This window comes from Haliotis cracherodii, unplaced genomic scaffold, assembly GCF_022045235.1.
Source record: "Haliotis cracherodii isolate W230 unplaced genomic scaffold, xgHalCrac1.p SCAF_6, whole genome shotgun sequence".
Classification (NCBI taxonomy): domain Eukaryota; kingdom Metazoa; phylum Mollusca; class Gastropoda; order Lepetellida; family Haliotidae; genus Haliotis; species Haliotis cracherodii.
Window position 1 is genome coordinate 26,788,137 of NW_027266319.1, and position 18,749 is coordinate 26,806,885.

Below are 18,749 nucleotides of genomic sequence, written 5' to 3' on the forward strand. Positions count from 1 at the left end.
GACACCAGCACATCCCACTCTCCCAGTCGGCTCACTGTCGGTTTCTGCCTGGCTGCAAATCTGGCCCTGTTCACTGAGGATGGTTGGAGTTATATAAATAAGGGTTTTTAGGCAAAAACGACGACTTTGACAATGACAACATTCATTAACTTACCCATCAGCTTCTTTTGTGATTATCACATGATGTATTGTTTTAATTCTGTTGGATGAGTTTTTGTAAATAAATGTCATTTTCTATCTGTATGACTTTTGTTTAGTTTTGATCTTTCCTGCAACTACTAGGACTGAGCCGCACTACACAACATAGCGGATATTAATATTAGAGGGCCGAGGATCAAGGACTGGCCAGGTACGTACCTGTGATTTGACGGGAAATAAGTTCGTGTACAGATCAAGATGCGTACTTTTTTTAACAAGGAAACGTTTTCTTCGAACAGAAATATCGTTTTCTTCTTTTATTTTTCAATTTGTCTTATCATTTCTTTAGGTCGAAATCGGTAATAGGAACCGGTGACATTCGTTGCTTAAGGAGACTGAATATGATACAATGGAACCCACTTTATCCGAACGTATCCGTTCTCAGTGTAATAGTATTTACTATTTAGTAATCGGAGAATGTGTAGATCAGATAGAACACGTAGTGACGATATTCTTATGATAATATGTCCTTGATACAACACGTAGTGACGATATACCTATGATAATATGTCCTTAATTCAACGCGTAGTGACGATATACCTATGATTATATGTCCTTGATACAACACGTAGTGACGATATACCTATGATAATATGTACTAATACAACGCGTAGTAACGATATACCTATGATAATATGTCCTTGATACAACACGTAGTGGCGATATACTTATGATAATATGTCCTTGATACAATGGGTCGTGACGATATACCTATGATAATGTCCTTGATACAACGCGTAGTGACGATATACCTATGATAATATGTCCTTGATACAACGCGTAGTGACGATATACTTATACTATATTCCAAGGTAAGTGTAATTTAAATATCTAATCATGCACCAGTGCCGTGGTGGGGTGTGGGGAGGATTTTCTTTTACAGAAAAGTTTTTTTTTTAAATCCTGAAAATACAGTGGACAAGTGGTACTTGTACAAATATTTGCCCCCGCCCCCGCCGTCAAAAAAGCTAACCACGTGACATTGTACTATTGGCCTTGATGCCTAAATATGGGCCTTGATGCCTAAATTACTAAATAAATTGTCTGACAGTGACGTGAACATATATTTAATGTACCTGTAAATTTCATCGTAACTCAAAGAAAATAACAAATATAACTTTCATTAAAAAGAAAAGGTCTTTCAGTTTTAGCCGAATGGAAATTAATACCATACGGAATCCACGTTTTACCCACGTTTACCTATGTTTACCCGTTATGAAGTCGCTATGAAGGATACGTTAACCTCCACAAACTCAACTGAATTCACTTTACTCATTTTTGGAAATATATCCGAGGTTTTGATATCGGATATAGATAAGACGCAAATCTAAACCAACACCATATTGCCTTTAAGTAAATGGAAATGTAATTTTAATTTAATCGGATTTCTCGATCAGCCTATATAAGAAAAGCTTATCTTCTTTTTCCCCTCTCGTCACGAATCGCGGAAATATTACTGACACTGCATTTTAAACAAGTTCGATTCTTTCTTTGTTGTAATTCAACATTTTTTATTAAAGAAGACAGAGGCCTGGTGTAATGAGTGAGTGAGTGAGTTGGGTTTTACGCTGTTTTAGACAATATTCCTGCAATGTTACAGCAGGGGACACTAGAAATGGCTTCGCCCATTGTACCCATGTGGAGATTCAATCCCAGGCCTTCGGCATGACGAGCGAACGCTTTTACCATTACGCTACCCAACCGCAAGCCGATATTATGTAAATGAAGAGACGATTATAAGGCTTATGTATCTCCACATGTGTATATTGTCGTTAACAATCGGTTACCATATTCTTTACCTGCTGAACAAATAGTATATATATGTTATGGAATTTTAAGATGTTTAAACATTTTGTGTAATTTATTGTTAAACAATGATCGTAACTGTGTTACATTGTTTCTGTTGAGAATCAGAAGTCAATTGCATTGTATTTGGGCAATGACTATTTCGCACTATTTAATGTAAGCAGTGGAGAGGAAGTTATTGTATATAAGATGCTCGAATTATGTGTAAACTCCCGGAATAGCATGGATGGATGTCAAGCTTTATAGAAACATGTAGAATATTATGTGATGTTCAAGTGACACTGGACTGGACTGGTCTGGTCTGGTACTGTGTCGAAAGTGCTGGAAGCTAGTTAAATAAGTGGAAAGAGCGCGTGCCGGTTGGGTCTCACATTTCAGCTGACATTACATCAAGACTAGCTTTTGTGTGAAGATCACATTTCACCCTGGATTCCGAGCCGAGGCCTATCACGGAAGCTTGGCCACTGCTGTGGATAGGGGAACATTATTATCACTGAACTTTTTGATATCACCCCATGCCATCATATTTTGTATTTGATACCGCCAATTGTACTACCACTCTATAGTGTACTTCTGTTGTAATTGCTGTACAGTATTTTGTATCGATGTGTAAATCTAGTTAATTCTGTAATACAATTGTTGATTTTATACCATTTGTTGCTTTCACACTAAATTGTTTTACGTTTTGTTTCAATTCGGGAATCGACACATAACAGTTTATATTGTCTTAAGGTAATAATAATAAAAACTCCCCATTGTTCCCGGTGCCTTAGGCTTGGTACCTCCCAATCTGTTGACTGACTTTGGGAGAGCACCCGGGTTTGCTACCAGGAATACAGCCCTTCCGACAATCTGGGTAATGCAGAAAGCTGTAGTGTTGAGGGGTCTTCACATTCTCCGAAAAGGTCTGGGTGAGTTTGACGAGGCAGCGCTTCCTGGGAGAAGTCCCATTTGCTGGCTGGGCTACGTGAAGACGGGGCAAGGGCCCTGACCTGATGATAAGCCTAACCAGCCTGACTGTACCAGGATCACCCAAATCCTCTTTGCTACATTCTTTATTTTAATCTGTAAGTAGTAAAAATAATAATAATGCTCCAATCGCAACATCCTACTGGAATTGCTAATGTTAACATCCTTGAAGCTATTAACATGAAAAGGGCGGTTGGGTACCCCAGTGGTTAAAGTGTTCGCTCTTCACTAAAGTATGCATGTCAGCCCATTCTTGGTGCCCTCAGTCGACAATGGCTGGAATATTTCAAAAGACAGGGATGTATTCAGTTCGCAAACTCATAGTTGAGTGCAATCTTGATGGAGGTGAAACCACGTGTACCCGCAACACCATCATCCGTCAGTGATATTACCACCCGTGAAGATCCGGGTTAGAATCGGATGGGTCTTCAGCAACCCATGCTTGTCGTAAGAGGCAACTATGTTTATCGTAAGAGGAAACCAATGGGATCGGGTGGTCAGTCTCACTGACTTGGTTGATGCATGTCATCGTATCTCAATTGCGTGGATCGATGCTCAAGATGTCAATCACCAAATTGTCTGGTCCAGACTTGATTATTTACGGACCGCCGTCATATAGCTGGAATATTACTCATTGCGGCGTTAAACAACAAACAAGCAAACAAAAAAACAACAGTGATATTACAGCATCGGTTTATCTGTAATTTACTGTGAGTTACAAAATAGTGTATGTTGTAGCCTTATATATATTCCCGCAATGTCAGCAAGAATTTATGTAATAGCATCACTGGTAATCTTATTATGCAAAGTATTCCTTCAGCGGTCTGACACTCTGAATGAACAAGCAAGTTCCATTAACGGTGTTAACATAATCATGCATATTCATAACTTGAAATAATCTCGGTGGCTATATAAGGCCTGAGTTATGGGTGAGTTGCGCGTATCAAAATGAGGGGTGCCTGGTGTATTGCAGTGGTCAGCGTCACGCTGTGGGCAGCCTTTGCCGCAGCGGACAGGTGAGTGGACTGTCTTCTCTTGCCGTCCTCTGATCAACACATACCAGTAAATAACCGTGAAGATCCGGGGTAGAAAGAGGCGACTAATGGGGTCGCGAACTCGCGAACTTGGTTGATGCATGCTATCGTATCGTAATTGCGTGGTTCGATGCTCATGATGTCAATCACAGAATTGTCTGGTCCAGACTCGATCATTTACAGACCGCCGTCATAGTGCGGCGTTAAACAAACAAACAAACAAAGCATATATCGGACATCTGCATAGTCAAATAATGAATCTTTATACTATAACAAATTGACAGCTTATAGATTACACGCGAATGTTTATTGATATGTGGAAGAAAATAATATTTATCGTGCAACGGTTGTACCGAACGTTGCCAGTACTGCATAATGGTGTTTTAATTTACGGAAACATAAGTGCCAGGATAAATAAACGCTATTGATAAATAGCAGCGATATGAGATAATAAAAGACATTTAATTTACAAAGGTCAGTTATTAGATGTCAAAGGTTTATTTGAAGTGATGGAGTACAACACGTCACACCCTGTTTAGTCCTGCATATATTTAGCTGTCTTGGATGGGTCGCTGATGAAGACAGATGTTAAGGTCTGGGGTGTACGAAATAGTGAGTGAGTTGGGTTTATCGCCGCTTTTAACAGCATTCCAGTTATATCAGGGCGTGTCACCTTTAGGTGGGAGGAAAGCCTGCTATGATGCAGGTCCCGAAACATGGTTTCTGGCGTGTCTAGGGACGCAACTCTGCACAGCAAATTGCGGCGCCTTAGACGACTGTGCCACTTGGTGTACGGAATAGTTTTTGTTATATCTCAGTACCAGAATTGTTCTTGTGGTTGATGATGCATATGTAGCAGGGAATTGCAACTTCTCCAACACATGCAATTGTGGTTTAAGGAACGTTACTATATTTTTCAAAATTGTCACAATACGAAAACCAGTTCCTCGTCTGCAGGTGCCAGTACTCGTGCAGCAAACAGGAGCGCAGCAACTACGAGTGCGGATGGTGGGGATGGAAACGCTGCAGCAGATACAGGTCAGTCCACTGCGCATCATGTACGCACATACAGGAAGGGGGGTCATATTAGAATGGAGATACAATACACTGGATAATCGAGGATAATCTTAAATAAATGCATGCCCGTTTAACATATGCTTATAATCCTATATTCATATTGTGGTTTCTGAAAGTTATATATTCAAATTGTGGTTTTAGTATAGATATTAAATAGTTTCACCTAAATAATATTTCTCACTTACAGGAGCGTCCCCAGCACCTGCTACAGAGACTGCACACGTGAGTCTAGAAATAGTCTTTGTGTTAGCCAATGGAAGTGTAAAGGCAAGTACTGGCATATCACGGAGTGATGACCGTGGGTATTCAGGGTTATATACCGTCTTCCTCACATAATCTTACCACGAGGGCGTGGATCGATGCTCATAATATATATCGCTGATTTATGGCAGATAATCCATGACTGTACACTGTATACAGAACAGTAGCCTGCCAGTCACCTTAATGCTGTGTGCACTTTAACGTTTTAGGTACTTTCTCGGTATGACCACCGACCTTCCGTTCTCCGGGCTTACTCTCTATCCACTACGCCATTTAGGCAGTCTATTCTTATTGGAGAACCATATAGTCAAATTACTGGGTGCTGTGGTACAAACCGATTGTAGCGCTAAGATGATCGTAACGCTCATACCTTAAGTAGACTTACGACAGTCGCAGCGCAAAGGTTGTTTTGTACAACGACACCCTGGTGTATAACGAAGGTCAGATTTGTTAAAGGGTTGATATGTAGGTTGTTGCTGTATATGGTTCAGTATGTGTCACCCTTGATATCATTCTTCGTGTGCAGATGGCCAGTGGAGCGCTTTCTCATTGTGGGAAGCGACCAGCACGTGCTCTCATACTTGTGGGGGAGGGGAGATAACCCAGCAGAGAACCCGCCAGTGTAACAACCCCGCTCCTAGCAACGGCGGCAGACCGTGTGAAGGCGAGACGTCGGAGACGAGGACCAGCACGTGCAACACTCACCCCTGCCCAAGTACGTCAGTCACGCCCGTGAAGATCCGGGATAGAATAGGTCTTCAGCAAAACATGCTTGTCGTAAGAGGCGACTAACGGGATCGTGTGGTCAGGCTCGCTGACTTGGTTGATGCATGTCATCGATGCTCATGATGTCAGTCACGGGATTGTCTGGTCCAGACTCGATTATTTACAGACCGCCGTCATATAGCTTGAATATTGCTGAGTGCGGCGTTGAACAACAAACAAACAAAACAATCGTTAAAGGTTTCGGTAATTAGTAATTTTTTCTCGTGGCCCACTCCACAAAGTGATCTTAGCGCTATGACTATATCGTAAGTCTATGTGAAAGACTGAGCGCCGAGATAGCTTTGCGGAACTATCCTCTGGTCTGCTGTAAGACTGATATGCATACATGATATGTATTTACATGTAAGTAAAATGTCATTGCTAAAACTAAGTACGGTGCTTGGTGTCCCAGTTGCCGGTGGGTGGAGCGCCTGGACGGAGTGGACCCCAATTGACGAGTGCCCGGCGCTGTGCGGAGGGGGGAAGGCGGATCTGACCCGCTCCAGGACCTGTACCAACCCCTCCCCACAGTATGGCGGGGCGGACTGTGTCGGTCAAGCGACCCAGACTACCATAATGGGCGACTGCAATGTGGACTCGTGTGCTGGTAGGTGCATTGTTATACGTCACTTCCTGTCTCGTTGCCATGGGGATGTTATAGTTTAAACTACATGCACCTACCTTAAGTAAGAGAATTTACGGATGTCAACTCTTTATTATGAGGAACACAACGTTTCGGAGTATATACTTACTCCTTCATCAGGTGAATACCTACCTAGACCAATACACACATCAGTCTAATGGTAATTACATTTTAAATTTGCAGTAAACTTTGAATATAAAAAAAGACAGCCCTGAACCTGTACAGCGATATAGACAAGATAAGGAACAGAGCGTATCCATTTGCACGTGCATTCCGTGAAACTCAACCATGCAGTCGGTATCGTCAAGGTTACAAGACAGCTTGGAATGAGTGAGTGAGTTGGGTTTAACGCCGCTTTTAACAGTATTCCAGTTTTATCGCGGCGTGTCAGCTTAATGTGGGAGGGATGACCGAAGTGATGCCGGTCTCAGACGTTTACCACTTCGGCGAAACCCACGAGCACGGGTATGGTGCTGACAAACCTAGAAACATAATCGGGGCGAACAATCGGAATTGGAACCCACAATCATAGGTGTCTGTCGTGCCCAAGGAACGCAACTCTGCACAGCGAGTCGCGGCGCCTGAGACGACTGTGCCACCCTACGTGCCCCCAGCCAGCTTGGAGCAATAAGTTGACTTCAGTAACTATAAAACCAAAGTATATTACGTTGTAACACGTCACTTTGAGTTACATTATATACGCAATACTATTGTTCTCCAGTCGGGTTAAATCTCATAAACAGGGATGTTTTAATATACCCGGGATTTTATTAATTTAATTCAACTCCTGTTAATATTGTTACATATGTATGTTTGTCGCTAGAAACCTATTTTGCATTAGAACACAATGTAATGAAAATCAAATGACCAATGTTTCCTTTATATCCCCGAGGATCGAACATGAAACCTTCGTATCTGTAGCCCAGTGAGTGTACATTTGGCTACAGACGCGCTGATAAATCACAAAGCTTTTAAGAATGTCATTTTCAAGTACCGTACGCCAGCAACTGATTTTTTACGCTGTTTCCTATGGTTAATGAAAATTATGTTTGAATCATAAACAATGTTCATAAATGTTGTTTTAAGTTTCATTTTTTCGGTTTATAAATTAGATAAAACACCTATCCTCGTTTTTTTATGAGATATACACCCCGAATCCAAGCGATTTATCCCACTGAATTACAACTTCTTTGTTATACTGTAATAGCCACGTTTCGGTCTTGCTTGACAACGGTATAGGGTCTATACCGAAACGTCGCTATTACACTTTTACTTTCCAGTCGGGTTAAATCTCATAAACAGGGACGTTGTAATGTCCCTGGGATTTTATAGGATATTCAAGTCATATTTGCTATAATAACCCGGGGATTTTATATAATGTCCTGGGTATTTTATTAATGTAACTTCCGTTCAGATTGTAACATGTAATGAAATGTAAAATCAAATGACAAATGATTTCTATATATTCCCGAGGATCGAACTCACAACCTTCATATCTGTAGCCCAGTGAGTGTAACACGAGGATACAGAGGTGTTCATAAGCGGCACTGGGGCCCGTTCCACAAAGCGATCTTAGTGCTAAGTTGGTCGTAACTCCCGTGCTTTATGATAGGCTTACGATCAACGTAGCACTAAGATCGCTTTGTGGAACGGGGCCCTGGTTGTAAGAATGTCCTTTTCAAGATCCGTACGCCAGCAACAGATATTTTACGCGCGTTTCCTAAGGTTCATGGAAAGTATGTTCGAAACATAAAAATGTTGATAAATGTTGTTTTAAGTTTCTTTTTTCGGTTCGCCCCCTTGGTTTTTCTCTCTCCCCAGGGCGTGCTCTGTCTACCAAAAACGAGGGAAAGTGTTTTCTCCAATACTATTACCTTTGTCATCAGACAACTTGAAAGGCTTTATACCCGATCAGCTGTAAAGTTTCCGAATGTATGATTATAAAAACTGGCCCTAAACATCCCCCCTAAGCCAGCATTACAACATGTTGCGCCAATACGACCAGTGGGCAAGCCCTTGCCCCTCGGCTGTGTTAACCACTAGGGCAGAGTCATACAAATAGGTCCAGGGGAAGATGCTTTACAATACGTACAAATACATCCAGACAATTACTATCCGTCCAGTTAATGATACCTTCGAGCGATACCCCCTGGGGCACGCCAGAAACCTAGGATTGTGGGTTCGAATCCCGGTTCGCCACGATTATGTTTCTAGGTTTGTCAGCACCATACCCGTGCTCGTGGGTTTCACCGAAGTGGTAAACGTGCGAGACCTGAATCACTTCGGGCTTTCCTCCCGCATTAAGCTGACACGCCGTGATATAACTGGAATACTGTTAAAAGCGGCCTTAAACCCAACTCACTCACTCGTGTGATATGATGATGATTGAAGCATTCGAGGGAAGATGCAGATGTTAATATTGTATCCAATTCTCTGCCTTTGACTGTTTACAATCTTCTTTGATCTACAGGGCTTAACTTATTATCATGGTATAGATAGCATCTGTATAGTTCGAGTCGTACTATATTGTATAATCGTTTCATCCTGCTTGCAGATAATAATCTGCTATATACTTTTTATCGCATGGGATGCCGTTTCTTGCCCAAGGGTATTGTTCTTATCATTTGGCGTGTTTGTGTTTATCATTTTAAACTGGGTGTGATCTTAAAGGATAAGCCTGCGTAGTCTCTGTGTTTTATGGCCTTTTCTATATCTAATGACCAGGGTCCTGTTGTACAAAGCGATCTTAGCGCTGAAGTTGTCGTTAGACCCCATACCTTAACATAGACTTACGACAGTCATAGCGCTAAGGTTGTTTTGTACAACGGCACCCTGTGACATGGTTGGGTACAATGTTACGAGAATGGTTTGCAATAATTTTATTTTTTATTACCCATAGGGTTAGAAATTACCGAGAGAAAATCGTGCGTGAGCTTTTGTGTGCTAAGATCTTTCTCGCGCACCAGTGTATTGTATTGACGTCATTCGAATCTTTTTGTGACGTGAACACTAGAAACGACGTCAAAGTTTGAAGTTTGTTGACGTCATTTGACAAATTGTTGTTTTCTAGGACAAGGGTGGTTATCAGTGTTTATTTCTAAAGGGGGCTCAAGGTGATTAAGAAATGATGGGTAATAACGAAATTATTTCACTTACATGTGTGTCATACGATAAAAGAGCTGAATAATGATTTTTTCCCCGATGTTTTTTACCTGACTTTTTATCTACACCTTATCAATTCATAATGATTAGGTTTCTAAACATTAAGAACAGATTTCGTTACCATATATATTTCTTTTCTTTTTGTCGTCTTCGGGAGGAAGAAATTAGAAAACCGGTCGCTTTGATAGAAATTATCCCGGACGCTCCAGTGTAAATACAATTCAATATTTCAGTTACGGACGCACAGTTTAAGGAACATAATATCACATGTTAATACGCATTCGTTTGATTGAACGCTGTCTGGATAAACGGGTATTTACTTTACAACTGGATAGTTTTAAATGGACACAAAAACAGTATTAAATGTAACAACGACTTCTATTGTAGATGTCTGTGCCCCTGGCAACCCAACAGTCGTGCATCACGAGACCAAAGAACACCTCTACTACGAGTGTGACGAGGCCGGTGACGTGGCGTACCTGGAGGAGTGCCCCGACTTCTCCACCTTCAGCCCCATTGCGGAGACGTGTACGCCACTGCCGTGCAACATCATGGACGGCCTGTATCAGACGTTCCCCGGCGACTGTCGCAAATACTTCATGTGCCTGGCGGGTACTCGCACTATTGACCTAGTGTGCCCCTCTGGCAAGGTGTTCAACGGCGACACCCGCATCTGTGACGACCCCGCCACCACCCAGATATGCGGCATGTAATCTACAACATCAATGCACTTGACAACACACATGTAAATAATGAACACAATAAACTTGTATAACCTTCATAAACGTGTTCTGTCACCCGTTAGTATCATTGGCCGCGTCGAAGTCAGTTGGCCACCAGAGGAGAAAGATAACTGTGAAGATCCGGGGTAGAATGGGTCTTGAGCAACCCATTCTTATCGTAAAAGGCTACTATGCTGGTCACGTAAGAGGCGAGTATAACGGTATCGGGTGGTCAGGCTCGCTGACTTGGTTGATGCATGTTATCGTATCCCAATTGCGTAGATCGATGCTCATTATGTCAATCACTTGATTGTCTGGTCCAGACTCGATTATTCACAGACCGCCGTATTATAGTTGGAATATTGCAGAGTACGACGTTAAACAACAAATAAACACAAAGAGGCCTAGTTAAGATTTCCGTTCCGAACCGAATATATTACCGGTAATCAAAGTCATAATTTTGATAGTTGATAATAATGTTACCTGCAATTTTGTCAAATTATACAGTTTTCCTTCAATGTATGCAATTTTGACCCCCTGAAAACTCACGCACGCACTTGCAAGCTTACTACCCAATGAAGATTGTGCGCAGATACCTCCTTTATGCAATACAAAAGGTTTAAGGTGTACAGGAAAATGTGGAACGAAAGTCTTGTTTTTCACCCCTGGCCAACTGACTATCATACCAAAAGACGTTAAATTGTTTGATAGGCATTACTTAGAAGTTGATGATGACAAAGTAAACTTCTTCTTTAATACTCTAAAGGCGACGTTTCGGTATAGCTCCTTATACCGTTGTCAAAAAGACGTTAAACGATGGTATTTGTATTCTACCTGCCTGGCGCTCGGCAATAAAGAAGTAAAGCAACGACAGGTCCCACCTGCTCAAAACGACCTGAGGGCTTTAGATATAGTAATTCTATCTTAAAGTAAGGGAAGTACGATCCTTGGCCCCGTTCCTCAAAGCGATCTTAGCGCTACGATGATCGTAAACCTATGTTAAAGTATGGGACTTACGATCATCTTAGTGCTAAGATCGCTTTGTGGAACGGGGCCCTGGTAGCGCAAAGATTGCTTTGTGCTAGTGGACCCTAGTTGGCTCGGGGTATGCAGTGTCTGAGTAGGATAGCCGTGTTAACCTGGGGCATGGTATCTCAGTGGGCTAGCACTATGAAACCGGCATTAGTCTGCCGGGGAACCAGGCTGGTCGGATGGGCAGTGTGAGGGGCCTTGTTGAGTGTCAAAACCTTATTTCAACAAAATTAAAACAAGGACTGGTCGGTCAGTACACTGTGTCTGAGTGGGGTATGTAACCATATAGGGCGCCTGTCCGCCATTTAAGTCGAGTATATATACAAACATGGGATGACCTCACGTGGACCCGTCAGTTCAAGTAATCTGAAAGGTGCCCGTGAATCTATTCCATAAACACCACGCACCCATCTATCATGGTGCTTCACCTGTCTCAACATTCCCAGCTCACCATAAACACCACGCACACAACTATCATGGTGCTTCACCTGTCTCAACATTCCCAGCTCACCATAAACACCACGCACACATCTATCATGGTGCTTCACCTGTCTCAACATTCCCAGCTCACCATAAACACCACGCACCCATCTATCATGGTGCTTCACCTGTCTCAACATTCCCAGCTCACCATAAACACCACGCACCCATCTATCATGGTGCTTCACCTGTCTCAACATTCCCAGCTCACCATAAACACCACGCACCCATCTATCATGGTGCTCCACCTGACTCAACATTCCCAGCTCACTGTCCATGCATTTCAGAGTAAGCGAGGAAGGTCTCACAGACGCAAGGCATACATGATTCTGACAGACCAGGGACCACAACCAGGAATTATGGGATAAGCTGCAAGGATATTGGTGTGTTGTTTAACACGGCATTCAGCACTATTCCAGCCATGTCTACGGCCTAAAATAAGATGCAATAGTCCACCACTGAGGTACCATGACACAACATAGACCAGACCCGTGAAGATTCCGGGGTAGAATAGGTCTTCAGCAACCCATGCTTGCCGTAAAAGGTGACTATGCTTGTCGTCAAAGGCGACTAACCGGATCGGGTGGTCAGGCTCGCTGACTTGGTTGATGCATGTCATTGATCCAAATTGCGTGGTTAGATGCTCATGATATTAATCACTGGATTGTATGGTCCACACTCGATTATTTACAGACCGCCGTCATATAGCTGGAATATTGCTGAGTGCGGCGTAAAACAACAAACCAACCAATATAGACCAAGTCTGCAAGCCTGACCACAGACATCCAGAAGTCGCCTCAAGACCAGATGACTGGAAACCTACTCTAACCTGAAATCCCAATCACAACGGTGCCTTGGCCACTGGTACATTCTTCAGACATATGCAGTCACTTATATCATAGACGGTAAGCCCGCTGGGATCAATGGTCCAGTTGAACTGAGAATTTGCCATCTTCAAGGAGTGAGTGAGTGAGTTTGGTTATACACCGCTTTTAGCAATATTCCAGCAATATCACAATATTCCAGAAATGGGCTTCACACATTGTACCCATGTCGGGAATCGAACCCGGATCTTCAGTGTAACGAGCGAACAATTTAACCACTAGGCTACCCAACCGCCCCTTTCATCTTCAAGGAGGATAATGAGTTTCATTCTGTGGGTACAACATTCAACAGACTATGCACACACCACCACTGCAAGTACATTACCACAGGTTTGTTGTCTACAAATATATTATAACATACAAATGTATTTTCCATAATCTTTATTTCCAAATCAAATCATGGGCTTGCTTAATGGCTCCTCCATTTTGGAATCTCAAGTGTCTCTACAACAAATATTTTGTGCATGTTTTTGACTGGGGAAGGCAACAAAATAAACCTTCCACCAATTATGTAATTGTTTTTCAAATCTACTCAATTGCGTGCTAAAGGTTTTCATGACCCTCCCCAGGATTTCATCAGCTATTACTTGACCCTCTCCGATTCTGCATACGTTTTTACATGACCCTCCAGACCTCACGTCAGCTGTTACATGACCCTCCCCTGTCAAACGTTTTGTGAACCTCCTCATTCTCTCCCATTCCCATTTCAATAACAAACCAATCCTTAAAGCTTGCAATGTTTACATCAATTCTCACCACATAAAGCGTTGAAGTTCATTAGAATCTGGCCAATGGAACGGTTTATACAAAAACATATAAAGTGCTGCTGCATTGATGAAAAGAAAATACAGGAACTCCAGACCTAAAATAACCTTAGAAGGGGACTGGTCATTGATATTCAATCTCCAAATATAAAACGGAATGACAAAATATCTGAACTCGAGAAGTTTTTGAGGAACAATGGACACAACAAGACACACCCAGAAACACATCCTCCAGACGATGGTCTTGTGGCTTAATGAGCTGCTAAAGCTGATCAAGCCAAAACAATACATCGGAACTAACAAAAACTTGACCAGTTCGTGTCGTCTGTAGATCTTCGACCAGACATAAAAAGGGTAGTGACGATTGTCTGCCAGAAGATATTCATGCACGTACGTAAAATTCGAGATCAGGTATGTTGCAGCTACTACAAAAATGCTGACCAAAAAATGATGATTGAAAAGGAATTTGAAAAAATATATGATCTTTGATCTGGACATCAAATGCATAAAGCTAAAGACGAGACATGTACTTAAGAAATAAAACACTTGAGGAAAATTAAGACATGCTTGATGATGACTTCGATCGCCAACCACGATGCCATTGTTGATGTAAACAAAGACAACAAATAGCAAAACAATGAACATATAAGGGAGAATAGTTTTTAGGATATTTTGCACAAAATTAAATAATTTCTTTCGGTCATGTATCAAGGTCTTGCTGAGGCATTTAAAGAGAGGCTTAAGTATGGTCAAAGAATATTTATCAATGCTGTCCTTTCCTCGGTACTGTTTGCAGTCATCGAGCCATTTAAACACATCTTTCTCACAGGCGATGCCGGCCATGAAGACTACCCAGATGATGTTGGTCTGGCGAAACATGATAGCAATGGCGCCGCAGACGGAGGCGGAGACGTGGGCATGGCGGAGGCAGGCGAGGTACATGAGGAGGACCCAGAGGACGGAGCCTGGGTCGGTGTAGTAGAGGAAGGTGAAGAAGTAGAGGACGGGGTACAGTCCCAGACACAGTCCCTGGAGGGTCTGGGATAGGGAGTCCGTCCTCTGATTCTGAAATGAAAAATAATAAAGATTGAGGTAGGACAAGGTCCTTTACGGGCCACCAGAAATGTTAATTTTCATAAGGTATGAAAAATTACCAGACGTGTTTAAATTTGCTGAACTCTAGCATTCTTTCTTACACTTGTACTTCCAACATGATCAAATACCAAGATGTATGCATTACCATCCACTATATCCCAAGAAAATCAGCTCCAGTAAAAGACTTGCTCATGTCTGTGTGTGCGTGTCTGTCTGTCTGTGCTTGTAATAGTCCGGACTAATGCCTATTTCATAGTGCTAGCTGAGATACCAGCCGCAGGTTAACATATATACTGGTTCCCCACCCAGACACAGTATACCGACTCTGAGCTGACCAGTCTTTGTTTTAGCCCCTTAATGTTGAGCACAAGGCTCATCTTTTAACGTCTTTTGGTATGACGCGTCCGGGATCGAACCCCCAACCTTCAGCTCTCTGGGCAGACACTCTACCACTTGACCACGGACTGGTCCCTTAAATTATGAATTTGTCCAGGATTCCAAGAAAGTGCCCTTGTCATGCAAATTGGGATTAAAAAGAGTTATTTTGTTAGAAATAGGGATTTTCCTTTATTATTAATTTCGTGATTTCAGAGGTATTTTAAAATAAAAAATGTAACTATGTGAAATCAAGCATTAAAGCCTCTTTCTCTTTGTTGGTCCTGTTGTCCATAATATATAAAAGCCACCTCAACCAAGCCATCACAGTAATTAGAACCTTTTTAACATGATTTGGGAAATTTTAATTTCCATTTGCAACCTGTTGCTGCAGACGTGGGGCTTAATATCGTCCTCTAAGCAGGTCTATATAAATCACTGTCCTGAATCAAGGCTAGAACTACAGCACACTATTACAACCTGCATCAAGGACAGGTAAGGAGGACCTGAATCAAGGCTAGAACTACAGCACACTATTACAACCTGCATCAAGACCAGGTAAGGAGGACCTGAATCAAGGCTAGATCTAAAGCACACAATCACAACCTGCATCAAGGACAAGGAGGACCTGAATCAAGGCTAGAACTACAGCACACTATTACAACCTGCATCAAGGACAGGTAAGGAGGACCTGAATCAAGGCTAGAACTACAGAACACTATTACAACCTGCATCAAGACCAGGTAAGGAGGACCTGAATCAAGGCTAGAACTACAGCACACAATTAAAACCTGCATCAAGACCAGGTAAGGAGGACCTGAATCAAGGCTAGAACTACAGCACACTATTACAACCTGCATCAAGGATGGGTAAGGAGGACCTGAATCAAGGCTAGAACTACAGCACACAATTACAACCTGTATCAACAACAGCTAAGGAGAATCCAATACAAGGGATTTTTTCTCTCCAGCTCAAGGGACAAGGGACCTATCATGCTGGTGGCAGTAGTAGTAGTAGTAATGGAGTACGTGAGTGAGTAAGGTTTTACGCCGCTTTTAGCAATATTCCAGAAATATCACGGCGGGGGACACCAGAAATGGGCTTCACACATTGTACCCATGTCGGGAATCGAACCTGGGTCTTCTGCGTGACGAGCGAACGCTTTAACCACTAGGTTACCTGACCGCCCAGTTGTAATGGAGGTAGTAGTAGTAGTAGTAATGGAGGTAGTAGTAGTAGTGGTGGTAGAAGTAGTAATTTTCAATAAATAATCTAAACCAGACAATCCAGTGATTGATATTGTGGGCAACAAACCACATCATAGGGTACACAATCAACCATGTCAAAAATTCTGACCACCAGATCATAATAGTTGCCTCTTACAAGCAGCATAGGTTCCTGGGGACCTATTCAAACCAGAAATCTCAATGGGGCAGTGGTAGTTGTAGCAGCAGTAGTAACATAAAATGATATCCAGGTGATACTTACCTTCTTTTTCCCATTGGGGATGGCAGCAGCAAGCAGATATAACACACACACATTAGCCAGCATGAATAGCAGGTTGACCCCACGCAGAACGAGGGTGGAGCAGACACTAGCCGGGGGCACCTGCAGCAGCCGCGCCATGGGGACCAGCACCCCTGCAGACATCAGGTACAGTCCCGGCAGGGTGGTGATCATTGGGTCCCACTGGAACATACACAACCACTGAAAAATAGGCAACTAATGAAACATACACAACCAATGAAAATATACTTCTTTCTGTTATTGACCCATATGTCTGTTTGTTTACTCAGCAATATGCCAGCCATATGACGGCAGTTTGTAAATAATCGAGTCTGGACCAGACAATCCAGTGATTGATATCATGAGCATCGATCTATGCAATTGGGATACGATGACATGGATCAACCAAGTCAGCGAGCCTGACCACCTGATACCGTTAGTCCCATCTTACAACAAGCATAGACCTATTCTAACATGGGACTGGCCTATAAATAATTGAATCTGAATCAGACAATCAAGTGATTGATATTGTGAACAGTGTTCCATGCATCACGGTATGAGGACACACAATCAACCATGTCACCGAGCCTGACCACCTGATCCATTTGGTCACCTCTTATAACCTGCAGGTTACTGGGGATTTATTCTTACTCGTAATCGCCTAAGGATTTCTGATTATTAATCTTGCAATCAAATGCATGAAAACTGTCATATTTGATATTTATTGGGAAATGAAGAGCTTTGTAACAACTTCAGAGGATACATATAGTGAGTGAGTCAGCAATATTTCAGCTATATCATCATGTCTGGAATTCATCAATTTTGGGTGAGACAAACAAGTGGTTGATATCATGAGCATAATTCTTAACAGTCAGGGGTTCAGAATCCTAGGGGTAAACAAACTGAAGCATTGAGCAGGGTGCATTTGGGACCAAAATAACACTTGCACTTTTGAGATGTTAATGCAATTTGAATTTTTAACTCACACTCAGTAATATTCCAGCATTTGACGGGGGTCTGTAAACAATCAAGTCTGGACCAGACAATCTAGTGATTGATATCATGAGCATCGATCCACGCAATCGGAATCGATGACATGCATCAACCAAGTCAGCAAGCCTGACCACCCGTTCCCGTTTGTTGCCTCCAGTGAGGCGACAGAATGAAACATTAACCAACATAGATATTCAAATATAAAATATAACGAAAATGTGTTGGATGATTGAATGTCGAATATGTGTAAATGGTATAGTCGGTGAGAGTAAGCTAGTGAGAATGTTGAAATAAATGTGTATGAATCTGAGATTGTTGTGTATTCTTGTGGAAGTGTTACAAGATGAGAAGTAAACTACTGTCACAAAAGCGTTTCTGTGTCTCGTATCATGATACACATATCATATGTGGTGCCGTCCCCTGCGACAATCTCTGGTTACAGGAAGTGTTTGAGCCGTTTTGACGTGTTGATGGGTGCCGTTTCAGTGCTATTGTATCTCAGTCGATGTTGAATCGATAAGGTAACTTCAGATCGCACCTCTGATAGATTCCCATGACAATATTGTTGTGCTTGGGGAATATGAAAAATCTCGTCCATATAAGGTTTTCCTTGTACTTCATTGATGACTTTCAAGACCGTTATTCCGCAGGCTGCATAGAGCAGCAACCCAACTGTAAATGCAATCATCCTCAAGCCGCTTCCACGTCTTGAGGGCACATACGATTAGAGTAATCCGCCCCTAGTTTCCCACACGCCCCGCTAGGAAGACTGTACTGTAGACAGGCACCCAGTCCAAGCTACACTGCCGTGAGCTCCGGTATATTAGGAGTTGCGCCATGAAACTGTCACGACTTTTTTTCTTACGGAACTTACTGTCTCCTTTATAATTTATTAAAGGGTTCTGGCCATAACTACAATAATTTATTTGCGTCCAAGGATATATGATTACATGTAAAACATATAGGAAGCACAGTCTGCCAGT

General features: G+C 42.3%; 2 protein-coding genes across 2 annotated transcripts; one reads left to right on the forward strand and one right to left on the reverse strand.

Moving 5' to 3' along the window:
• Positions 1-3,921: 3,921 nt before the first annotated feature.
• LOC139446125 (thrombospondin-1-like) lies at positions 3,922-10,667 on the forward strand. The gene is made up of 6 exons (XM_071227412.1): positions 3,922-3,989; positions 4,965-5,045; positions 5,272-5,306; positions 5,872-6,060; positions 6,523-6,717; positions 10,303-10,667. Exons 1-6 carry the CDS (start codon positions 3,922-3,924, stop codon positions 10,626-10,628), a joined length of 894 nt encoding a protein of 297 aa, XP_071083513.1. The 3' UTR covers positions 10,629-10,667.
• Positions 10,668-13,437: 2,770 nt separating this feature from the next.
• LOC139445445 (dol-P-Glc:Glc(2)Man(9)GlcNAc(2)-PP-Dol alpha-1,2-glucosyltransferase-like) lies at positions 13,438-18,470 on the reverse strand. The gene is made up of 3 exons (XM_071226592.1): positions 18,305-18,470; positions 16,756-16,956; positions 13,438-14,862 (listed from the first exon to the last, which is right to left on the reverse strand). The coding sequence occupies exons 1-3, from the start codon at positions 18,452-18,454 to the stop codon at positions 13,786-13,788; spliced, it is 1,428 nt and encodes a 475-aa protein (XP_071082693.1). The 5' UTR covers positions 18,455-18,470; the 3' UTR covers positions 13,438-13,785.
• Positions 18,471-18,749: the final 279 nt, after the last annotated feature.

Bases quoted from the DNA above. Each gene is read 5' to 3' on its own strand.
- LOC139446125 (XM_071227412.1), top strand. From the start codon at position 3,922: ATGAGGGGTGCCTGGTGTATTGCAGTGGTCAGCGTCACGCTGTGGGCA. The intron at 5,307-5,871 runs GTGAGTCTAGAA...CTTCGTGTGCAG, and splicing joins CTGCTACAGAGACTGCACAC to ATGGCCAGTGGAGCGCTTTC. The intron at 6,718-10,302 runs GTAGGTGCATTG...CTTCTATTGTAG, and splicing joins CAATGTGGACTCGTGTGCTG to ATGTCTGTGCCCCTGGCAAC.
- LOC139445445 (XM_071226592.1), bottom strand. From the start codon at position 18,454: ATGATTGCATTTACAGTTGGGTTGCTGCTCTATGCAGCCTGCGGAATA. The intron at 16,957-18,304 runs GTGCGATCTGAA...TGTATGTTCCAG, and splicing joins GTCATGGGAATCTATCAGAG to TGGGACCCAATGATCACCAC. The intron at 14,863-16,755 runs GTAAGTATCACC...TTTTCATTTCAG, and splicing joins TCCCCAATGGGAAAAAGAAG to AATCAGAGGACGGACTCCCT.